This window comes from Malania oleifera, chromosome 1, assembly GCF_029873635.1.
Source record: "Malania oleifera isolate guangnan ecotype guangnan chromosome 1, ASM2987363v1, whole genome shotgun sequence".
Taxonomy (NCBI): Eukaryota; Viridiplantae; Streptophyta; class Magnoliopsida; order Santalales; family Ximeniaceae; genus Malania; species Malania oleifera.
This window is the reverse complement of record NC_080417.1, coordinates 91,997,657-92,009,438: the sequence shown is the minus strand read 5'-3', so window position 1 is coordinate 92,009,438 and position 11,782 is coordinate 91,997,657. Positions and strand designations below refer to the sequence as shown.

Below are 11,782 nucleotides of genomic sequence, written 5' to 3'. Positions count from 1 at the left end.
CATACTAGATTTGGATACTCCCTTGGGGTTAATAAGTTACAAACCTATCCCAACCTAAATCAGAGAACCTACAAAGAATATTTGAAAAATGTTCTTGCCTTAATGGAATGTCAAGAATCTTACCTAGTATAGGTTCCAAAGATCGAAGATGCTCATTGTATATTTTCTTAACTCCTGGAATCAAAAGCAAACGATGGATAAACTCAGTGTCATCTTGACCTGATAAGGGAGTTTTTTGTGCAACACTCTTGTTTTTGGGCATGATTTTGGAGTTTAAGTGCAAAAAAATCATGAAGTTGGAGATGAAATATGAGACTATGAAGTGAAATAGGAGTTTAGATCTGAGTTTTAGAAGAGAATTAAAAGTGTAGAGGGTTCGAATAAGTAGAGACACACATTCGGGTGAGAGACGAATAACATTTGGGGAACTGAAGAGGCAAAAATTAGGGTTTTTCGTGAGTTTTAGATCTTAAATACTTGCAGTTTGGTAGACCAAAGGTGGAGTTCAGTCACCCGAATCACCTAGCGCACCCAATTTATTAATGCAGTACAGGTTCGGTCAGCTAGATGAATTGTTCGATCGACCGAAGCATTTGTTTGATTATCTTTAGTACGTTCAATCGCCTGAAACACTTAATACTCTCAGCGACCCAGTTTACTATGGGTTCGGTCAACTGACCTTCACCCTTTGGTCGCTCGAATGTTATGAGATTTGCTAATTTCTTAAATAAAGCTTGGAATTCTTAAGTTAATGAACCAAATCTCTTCAAACACCAATAAGCTTGATTTGCTTCAAATTTTCTCCTTTTCCAATTTTTTTTATAAAAAATCATTCAATTTGCAAACCTCCATATAAGATCTCCATTTTACTAAAGAAGAGCAATATTATTATTGGCTAAGGTCTGAATGGTTTTCCAGTTTAACTTAATTGAGTACTTGTAAAACCATAAGAGGAAAAGAAATAATTTAAAAAATCAAGAAAAATAAACAGAAATATTTGAGCTATTTTGACTCAAATAAATTTAAAAAATGGAAAATAAAATACCAAAAAAATGTGGAAAAGTCTTTAAAACTCTTAGAAAATTTTAAAATGTTAGAAAAATTCAAAAAATTTCTATAAAATTTTGGAAAAATCTGGGAATGTTCTAAAGAACTCTTTTGCTTAAAATTTTATGATTTTACTTGATTTTTGTCTGTGTGCATCCCAATAATTTAACAAAGGGTAAAGAGGTATTTCAGACCTCACTTATATTAGTTCTAAGAGAGTTATCTAAAAAAATCCCCTCGTTCGGAGGACTTATTAGACATTCTTAAATCGCACTTTATTGCTTTTTTTTTTTTCATTTTTTTCCTTAAAATTTTTATTTAATTATTTGTTTATTTTAAAGGAGTTAATCAAGGACCATTAAATTCAATTTAGGGATAATTCATGACTAATTAGGTACCGTTCATAGAACAGATGTGTAAGGGGTATAGATATCTTCCACTCATATAACTGAACTCCCGATCCCAACTCTGGTAAAAGCAAATCAAGAATACTGATTCCTTAACCTAAGATTAGTCTAGAAGACCAATCAACAAGTAGTAATTAGGTGATATAACCCCACCTAGGTAAAAAATAGGTTAGTTGTGACTCAATCAAATTTCAATATTATTATTCCTCGTCAGTTCGGACCCTTTTTCGGGACGTTATGACAATATTTATGCAATATATTTAGGCGATACTTTAAACTTTAAAAGTATTACCAACAAAAATAAGGAAAATTTAAACCAATATATTTTTTCGTGTTTGGTTATTAAATAAATAATATGTGTTCCAAATCATGAACAATTTTTTTGCATCAATAACGTTTATTTTTATTGAATTTAAATTTTAGTAATTTCATTTATAATGAAAAATAAGACAAAATACTTGGATACAGGGTGTATCCACTAGGACTGATATGATTTTAGTACATGTATATATTTTAACTGTATTAGACATTTATAATCATATTTGTCATGGTGTAAATGGACCTCATAGTTTCTCAAAAGATGAATTTTCTTCTTAGTTTCATTTTCTTGCCTTTTTTTTTTCTCAAACAAAACCTTTAATCCAAATATTAAAATCGTAATGACACGACCAACATGGAAAGATCAGACTAGATAAATTGGTGTGGGACCCACACTGATTTACCCAATGTTTCTGTTGACAAACATGTTTTTGTTATTTTTTTTATACAAATATTGTAAAATTAAAAATAATGTGATATTTTTGTTCTTTTATGCCCAGTTTAAAAATTAAAAATATAAACATGGAAAAAAATAGAAAAAAAATAACTTTTTCATATTTAGTAACTAAAGAAACTGAGAAAGAAAATAAAATGTATATAATTTGTGTAAACTAATTATATAAAACTGCGACCTATCCTTTTTGGTAATAAAATAGATTTTTTTTTACAAAAATAAACAAATAAATAAATTTTTGATCTTATACATTATTAAATTATTTTTTTGTATTTTTTATTATATTATAAGTTTTTCATTTTTATAGGTATTTTGAGGTAGAAAAATATAATAAAAAACATATTCATTTTTTATTTTCTTTTAATTTTTTTGCGGCCAACTTAGAACTTGAAAAATATTGGAAAAAAGGGAAAGAAAGTAGAAAGGGTTCACTTTTTCATGTTTAGTTATTAAGGAAGTGAAAAAAAAATAAAAATATATACCAAATCAATTAACAACATTTTAATTTTACACATCCTTAACATTTGATTTTTCTTAATATGTAATTGTTGTTTATGGTGTGGCTCTTGTACTTTGGGGGTTTATAAACAAAGGGAGAAAAACATATGGATATGTTCTTGGTGCAGGGCAACAGCAAAGACTCGTCGACGATATGGGTGACTACATGTATTCAGATATTTGGGAACCAATGATGATAGCATCATAGGATAGACATATGTATTTTATGTGTTTATCACAAAGGGTCTTGGTGTACTTCATGCAGTGGCTGAGGTGGAGAACCACACCGGTAGAGAGATTCTCAAGTCAAACATTAGAGCTAAGTACGCTGGTTTTGTTCAAAGAGTAATGTGAGTAGGGCAGGTTATATGCAAAGGTTGTAAGGTACTTCTTGGTAAATTTAGTGAGTATGACGCGTTTCTCATATGACTGATCGCCAAAGGTATTGCTAGATAGGAAAGTTGCAAGTGAATTGTGGGCAAATTTTGCTATAGACTACTCGATTGCGAGTGGATGTCTATTGGTACACTATTCTAGTGACGGAGGGTCTAGGCTTGGTGTTATGTTCGGACGATACACTTTTCTGGGGTATAAGAAAGGTGAGTGCAAGTTGGGTGATCCTATAGCAAACAAAGGACGGTGATCGAGGACATGACTTTTGGTGATAGAGTCATGGGACAGCGTACTCAGGTAAAGGAAGAGAAACAAATGTCAGAAAATTACAGTAGTGGAAATCATGTTATTCAGGTGTAGGGACTCAAAGTAGAAATGGGAGGAGTTCTATCTCGAGTCAACAGTATTACGGTATAAATGAGCATGTGATGCAGGTGGAGTAACAAACTCAGTGCAGAGATGACATAGTTCATATTACAGGGGGTTTTCCAGTTCGAGAGACCAGTAGGATCACAATGGGCTCATATGCCCTATTAGATCACTACTCAGGTGAGTTGGTGAGGCTTCCAGTTTGGAAGAGGGTAGGATGTTGTGGAGTGATGTATATGTTGTGTGTGAATGACATGTTATTGGCTAGAAAGGCTTCGAGTAAGGCTAATCAATTGGGAACTTTGTTGAAAGGTTTTGACATGAATGTGTTGGGTACGACCAAGATAGGTCTTGGTTTACTGATTCGCATGAACAAAACTGCAGAGAGATTGGTGTTATCTCAGGATGGTTTTGTGAATAGGGCTATAGGGAGATTGGTGTTATCTCAGGGTGACTTTATGGATGGAATCGTAGGGAGACTCTGTTTGTTGTCTTAAAGGGGTTCTATGGAGAATCAATATGGAATGTCAACCGTTCGGTACCCAAGGACGGGCTGTGATGTATGGGATATGTCAAAGGTCTCTTATGATTATATAATGGGGTGTTTAAGTAGGCAACAGGGTGGACCGTCAATTGTTAGTTTTGTTGAAGAATATACAGGGGGCTTTGGTGATACAAGATTTGCAACATTTTTTGTGTTTTTTTTGTTTTGAAAAGGTCTTGTTGGAAGTCTAGGGTGAAATCTTCAAGTGTTACATCTACAACTATATTGGGGTTGATGGTAGAAGCTAAAACTGCCATCAGCAAGTTCAAACAGTATTTCTTAGACTTGGTGCATGTCTCCAAGTGTTAGAAAGGAGACGGTCCCAACCAAGCATTTTGAGTTCAAGGTGGAGTAGTCAAATATGTTTTTCGGTTTCTCTTGAGGGGCATATAATCACCAAGGTGGAGATTGTTGTTTATGGTGTGACTTTTATACTTTGGAGGTTTATAAACAAAGGGAGAAAAACATATGGATGTGTTCTTGGTGCAGGGCAGTAGCAAAGACTCATCAACAAGTGGATAGACTAGTCGACGAGGGGTCTTCTTTGTCTCATCGACGAGTGGCCTATTCTCGTCGACAAGTGCTTCTGGGCTATTATAAAATATTTGAATTTTGAACGTAAACGGTGTGACGGATGGGGATTCGGAGGGAAGTCTCTGAGGGCTTGTTATATATGTTCTTCTAGGCATATTTTGACAAGCAAGAAAGCAAGAGAGGGGTGAGAGAATAAGAGAAGATCATTGAGTGTGTATCTTTGATTTTCATAGTGAAATCTTTTACTGATTGCTCTCGTGGATGTAGGCTTGCCGAACCACATAATTCCTGGTATAGTTGCTTTTACATTTACTTTCTTTATATTATTATGGTTATGAAATAATTCTAAATGTCACCATTAATATTGTTGCAAGTATATATGTGATCCTTTTATATAACATTTTATTCCGCTGTGCATTGTTTGAAAAGGAGTTTTTTCACTACAGTAATCATATTAGAATTTTTTTTTTAATGGTATTCGATATATAGAGAAAAATATAAGGGAAAATGAATTTTTTTCTTATTTGTCTTTACTTTTCTTTCCCAACAAAATCTTTGGTCCAAACTAAACCTTATGGTCCGTTTGGAACTTGAAACTGATTAAGGAAAGAACAAAAAGGAGTCTAGTTTTTCGATAAGGAAAGTTAAAAAGAAAATAATTTTTTTACATATGATTAATATTTTACTTTTCTTGATTTTTAATTTACTAATTTTTTTTTAAAAAAAATAATGGTATTTCACTAGAGAGAATATTTAGTGAAAAATAATTTTCCTCATTATTATTATTATTATTTTTTTATTTTCTCAAATTAAAACTCTTTAGTCAAACAACATCTTTCATGGGAAGAAAATCTAAAAAAAATTGAAAAAAAGAAACATATTTCCATAATTAAACATGTCCAAATTTATTCTTAAAAAGATTTATAAACGTGCCCAAAAGGACTTGCACCATTCTTCACTATTGAGCATGTATTGTTCTTCAAAGAAATTTTGTAAGGGACATGTAAAAATATAAAGACTAATTCTATTCTTTTTCTTGTTTTTTAGCAATTATATGGAAACATTTATACATTTTGGAAGCATTCCTTTTTAGTTTTTAACCTCTTGTCATGCGCATAAGTTTCTCCAATTCCAGCCAATGCTTCCTTCATCTACTCCACAATCTTCTTTTGAAAACCGATCTTCCTCTGTTTGCCTTCACGCTCTTTAAATAATCTATTCCATGCTCACCGTGACAGATCATTTTTTTTTTTTTTTAACACCTTCTGACTTCTAATATTCTCGCAACATCTTCCTTTACCGCTTGCTCCAATTCTTCCTTCAAAATCCAGCACTGTTCAAAATAAAATAAGCGTTTCTTCCATTGAAAACCAGACGGCTCCGGTCAGAAGAGACTGCCTCTGCCTCGTAGGATGATTACCAATTCTCTTCCGCCATCCCAAAGCATTTTTCTGAAAAATATTTTGGAACACATAATGCTTTTTAAAGCGACTGCTGCAATCGCATGTTACAAAAATTCTATTTAATTAATTTAAGCCTCCAGGCTCTTACCAAATCTCCAGTCGGGAGGAGCACAATAATTTTGACCCTGAGAGGCCTAGCTAGGTTCACGCTAGTGCTGATTTGCCCATCTCACCGGCCAATGATATCATATTGTTTTCCGGAAAATAAAAATAAATATAAAAAGTGAGGGGTGACCCCAGCCAGGGTTTGATTGATTGCCACTATAAAAAGTTGCACAAAATCCATCCATCCACAATCGGTACGGTCTCCATCTTGCGTATGCTAAGTAGTCCTGAAGCTGCGCGCTTGTCTTTCCCCTATCATGGAAGCACCGGCACTCCTCCTCTGTTCCATCCTCTGTTTTGCTCTGCTTGCAGGTTTGATGAAGAGCAAGCATGCAGGCTGCTCTTGCATTTTTTTGATTTTTCCTCTGTTTTAATTCTCTGATATGATTTATCTTTGTGATGAATTAAGGGGTTGGAGTAGAAGGTTCATCTCATGATCATCACCACCACCACCACCACCACCATCACCGGCACCATCTCTACAACTTTCGCCCGACGAAGCTTTTTGTTTTCGGAGATTCCTACGCCGATACGGGGAACAACGCCAAATCTTTGGCCAACTCTTGGAAGGTTCCCTACGGAATCACATTCCCCGGCAAACCCGCCGGCCGATTCTCCGATGGCCGTGTCCTCACTGATTACCTTGGTATGCATGCATTATATAATATCATATAATATAGTATATGCTCTCACCGATTTTTTGTTTCCTACTTTTAAATTCAGTTGTGTTCCTTTGTGGTTGTCTTTGCTAGCTCTATGACTCATCTCTTTATGGGTGATGAGACGAAGTGGGTTTGCTTTAGTTATATAAGTTCAGTAATGGGTGGGGTTCCTGCTCACTTCCCCTTTTTGCTGTATAGTAATGATAATTCCTAGTTGGGCATCCCTTCTTCTTCTTCTTTTTTTCTCTGTAGATGCATTCCTTTTTCTTTTTACTAGTAAAAATCTATTATTGCTGAGTCGCTTTCTTTCTTTCTTTTTTTATTTAATCTGATCTTTCCATCCCGTCAGAGAAGCACCCTGCGAGCCTTTATCTTTATTCTTACTTTCTCTATTATGATATATCTCTGTTTCTAATCATCACTTTAACCCAAAATTTCTCAGTGCATGGCTTCTAAAATGCCATTCGAAAACTCCTCTTCTCATATTCCATTCTAATTTTTTAAAAGATTTTAATCTGAAAAATCTTAAAGTGAAACTTGATTTGGTGTCTTTTCAGCTTTCCCCTGCCACAATCTTAATCACTTAAATCTGCAAGTATTTCTATACGGTGATTTCTAACCCGTGGACTGGAAAAATGGACAGCTAAATTTGTGGGGATAAAATCACCGATACCATACAAATGGAGAAAATACGGGGGAGAAAGGTTGAAATACGGGATGAACTTCGCGTATGGGGGGACAGGTGTTTTCGACACGCTGGTTTTGGACCCGAACATGACGACCCAGATCGATTTTCTGCAGCAACTCATCGGAGACTCGTTCTTCGCGGCCTCCGACCTCAAATCCTCGGTGGCCCTCGTCACCCTCGCCGGCAACGACTACGGTGCCTTCCTCGCCGCAAATGGCTCCTCTCAGGTATGCTCTCTGCCCCACCTTACAGCGGCAGTCAGCTCATCCGAAGGGCGGCTGTAGTTTTGCGTCCACGTGGCACATTTTCCACCGTGGATTTTTGGCCTCTTGGGATCACGCGTGGGTGCATTTTATTATTATTATTGTTATTATTATTATCCTTTTTGAAAAATGGCTTTAGGATTTTATTAACTTTAGAAAAATAGGAAGAGTTTATTTATTAATACATGCCCAAACCATTAACCATGAACATTCACCCCTAACTTCAATTTGTCTGCCAAATTTTCAAAACAGTTTAAAATTTGGTCCCATTGCCAATTTTAATTAAATGCAACTCCACAATTAGTACACTATTAATCCCTAAATTATTTGCTAAGTTTCATGTTGGCCCTCACCTTCTAAAATTTATTGCAACTATATCGATAGTTTGAGAATTATTAGTGCAAGTTAATTAAAATTGTTCGTGTAAAATTCTGTTCAAATTTTTTAATTAAAACTAATCACAAAATTAAACCAATCGTAAAAATCAAGAACCGATGGTGAGACAAATTAAATTTAGAAACAAATATTATCTAATTCGAAAAAAAACATAGATTTTAATTTTACATCTTCATGTGCATAGCAAAAGAATTCTATTTTATCTAGTAGAGGACCATATTGTGGATGCCACAATAGAAAATATTCATATCTTATGCTACACCTCTTTTTGCTCCACTTAAGATTTAAATTTGATTTTTTAATATAGAAAGTTGATATATCACTTAAAAAATCATTTTAATTCCAATCACGAACGAAACGTGACAGTGTAAATTATTATTATTTAAAAAGAAAAAACCTTTTTTGACCAATTATTGTTTTTTTTTTCTTCATAATAGGGTATAAATTAGTGGTACGTTTGTATGAAGGTACCCCTACCTATGAAATTGAACAAAGTCGACCCTATAAATTATTTGTGGATCACGTGTACATATCAAGAAGAGTACACTGTAGAAAAATGACAAGGTGTTGTAATGCCACTGTGAACAAAGCTACAAAAGTTGAGGGCAACTGTACTAGAAAAATGACGAGGTGTTGAGGGCAAAAGTAATAAGTACTCTTTTTCACTTTCGTCGGTAAAAGACGGGGATTCACTCAAACTAATCCTTGTTTGAATCCTATCCAAAGTAATGACAATTAAACTTGCATTAATACAAAAATTAGAGCATGATAGTTTCATCAATACAAAAAAATGTGCAACCCTTTGGTGTCAGTCGACAACCGAATTCCCTTTGTTTTGGTTTATTATCCCTTATAATGGGCGAAACAGGCAGAGTGGGGCAGCCTTTCTGTCAAGCCAAGAGTGATTGGGATGCTCTGGTTTCCCTTCTCATGCATGATTGGGATTCACCCATCCGCCCTTTATTCCAAAATAGCTTTCTCAATTCGTGCAGTGTCTTTTTTTACCCCCTTCTTTGCCTGAAGTGAAACTGAAGTTCAGCCACAGTTGCTTATTTCACTCCCCTTCACTTTGACAACCTTTGAATATTAGATCTAATATTTAACATGCACTATTGTTTTATATGCTTTGTTAATTCTATAGGCTTAGCGTGTCTTCGTTTTCTAGGTGTGTTTGCTTTTTTTTTCATTTTTTTTTTCTGTCAGTGTTTAATGCTTACTTGTACAAGTGGGTTGCTTGATCAAATTTTAATGTGTCAAAGTTATCTTCAATATTCTGTGAGTTTATTATTTATATGTTTAACTTAGCGTTCTGCTACCCACCGCACTTTAAAAATGGATTGTAAGATCTTGCTTAAAAGCTTATAAGATTTCATATGACTTTGGTCATTAAACTGTCATTTTCATGGTTTATTATTATCTATGGTGCTTGCAGTAGTTGATTTCTTGCAGTAGTTGATTTCTTAATTTAAAATAGTCACATTCCACGAAAAATATGATATATTTTTTTGGTACCCCCAAGAAAATTGTAATAATTTTAGTCACCCAACAAGAAGAGCAAATATTGGGTCAACTGTCAGCTTAAATGTTTTAGGATCCATTTTTCACGTGACCTATATTTAATTAGAAACTTAATTATGTAGTATTTAATTTGAATAAAGAGTATGATAAAATGAAGTGATAAATTTGATTTGATTATGTTTGAATATATTTCACTCCTATGTACCAATAGTTATAGTAGAGGTTCTTGCAGTAGGTTCCTACAAGGTAACCCGACCAATTTATGTAGATTTCAACTCCTAGAAAAAAGTACTAAACAATCAATTTTTATTTTTTAAAAGAGGCAGTGATATATAATTTAAAATGTGCAATTTAACTCATTTATTTCTAGGACACCAAAGTTTGTGATTAATATTTTATCATGCTGAAATTGCGGTTCGTTGTTTTCTGCTAATTAATATCTACAGCAGGGAATGCTAGCCTTCATTCCAAAAGTGGTGGATCAACTAGGGAAGAACCTACAGCGCATCCATGAGATGGGAGTGAAGAAGGTGGTGGTAACAGGTCTGCAGCCTCTGGGATGCCTCCCTCGAAGCACCATCGCCTCCTCCTACAAATCCTGTAATGCAACCCAGAACATGGCTGTTGATTATCACAACCTCTTGCTGCAGCAGGCTGTCTCCAAGCTCAACCTCCACTCCAAGGACTCTCCATTCCTCCTCCTCGACCTCTACTCCTCCTTCATGTCCGTCCTTAAAAACAAAGGTAATTATTAACTCTCTCCGCTCTTTTCTTGAGTTCCATTTGGATATATAGAAGGAAACTATCAAAAGTGAAAATTTTCTTTTTTTATATGATAAAAAAAAAAAAGAGAGAGTAATGCTGAAGGCCATGGGCAGCTTAATGCGCAAAGCTCTCCCGATAGAAATCAAATATTAATGATGCATAAAACCCATTCAGCTCATACATTAAAGGGCTAACATGAGCCAATTAACTTGGCGTGCGCAGAGAATTGGGAGCTTGAGAATCCATTGAAGCCATGCTGCATGGGCATAAACCCACAGTATTTCTGTGGGAATGTTGATGACAAGGGGAAAAAGATGTACACAGTGTGCAGTGACCCAAAATCTGCCTTCTTTTGGGACTCGGTGCACCCCACGCAGCAGGGATGGACTGCTGTGTACTCAGCTTTGCAAGCCACTCTTGACCAACTTTACTAGTGTTGTTTTAACTTTTAGTTGCATTCCCCCCTCCTCCCTAAATAATTGTGTTAATTATTTTCTTAACTTTTTCTGTGTATCTCTGATAGTTTGTTTTGGAGTTGAATTCAGTTGCTTGCTTGTTGATTTTTTTTTAATTTTTTTTTTATTTATTTTTCACTAAAAGAGGTCGACACCTTCTTTTATTTATTGATTGCTTGTTGATTTATGTTATGTTAGTTTTGTTTTGTTTTTTTTTTTTTTCCCTTTCCTTTCCATTCATGTGTGCATCCCTTTTAATTTTTAATTTTGTAGATCCCTACAAATAATGTAAGATGTAACAGAAGGGAAGAAATTTATTCTAAGTAATAATAATTAATATGCAATTATGCATGGACTTTTTTATTTTGGTACCCAGTAATTTGGTAAAGCAAGATTGCAGTATATCCCAAAATGAACAATAGGCATGTGTTCATGACACGATGAGATGAATCCACATTTTCTCATATGTAAATATAGATTTAATAGTTTGATATATGCAATTTAGCTCCACAACAACTAATTATATTGCTTTTAATCTCCACCTTACTTCCGGTGATTCGGCAATCAACACGTGAACTTCTCTAGTGGATGAGATCAGTTAGTTCGTTAGCAACCTGCACAATAAAATCACTCCGAAAGCATCTTTGACAATGAGATCTCTAATGTCTAAGTTAGAATGAAAGGGGAATAAAACAATATCTACAATAAGGGAGGCACTTTGACATAAAAATATGTAGTCTAATTGAGGAGAAGTAAAAAGTGTAACTCCTAACTAAATGAGAAAAAAGAAAAGAAAAGAACATAACCTTTTAAGATCATATAACTCCTTAAGAATTAAAAACACCTAACATTGAATATCAAAAAATGTCTTATCTATAGAAAGTGATTTAGAGGGAGCTAAAG

The 11,782-nt window shown here is 34.5% G+C and overlaps 1 protein-coding gene across 2 annotated transcripts; it reads left to right on the top strand.

Moving 5' to 3' along the window:
- The first annotated feature begins 5,656 nt into the window (after nt 1–5,656).
- LOC131165096 (GDSL esterase/lipase At5g03610-like) lies at nt 5,657–10,986 on the top strand. Of its 2 annotated transcripts, none has more exons than XM_058122788.1 (5): nt 5,657–6,444; nt 6,542–6,778; nt 7,438–7,709; nt 10,106–10,403; nt 10,647–10,986. In XM_058122788.1, the coding sequence occupies exons 1-5, from the start codon at nt 6,390–6,392 to the stop codon at nt 10,856–10,858; spliced, it is 1,074 nt and encodes a 357-aa protein (XP_057978771.1). In that variant the 5' UTR covers nt 5,657–6,389; the 3' UTR covers nt 10,859–10,986. The 2 variants fall into 2 exon arrangements, with proteins under 2 accessions (XP_057978771.1, XP_057978778.1); XM_058122795.1 differs by having other exon boundaries at nt 5,714–6,444; nt 10,109–10,403.
- The last annotated feature ends 796 nt before the right edge of the window (nt 10,987–11,782 follow it).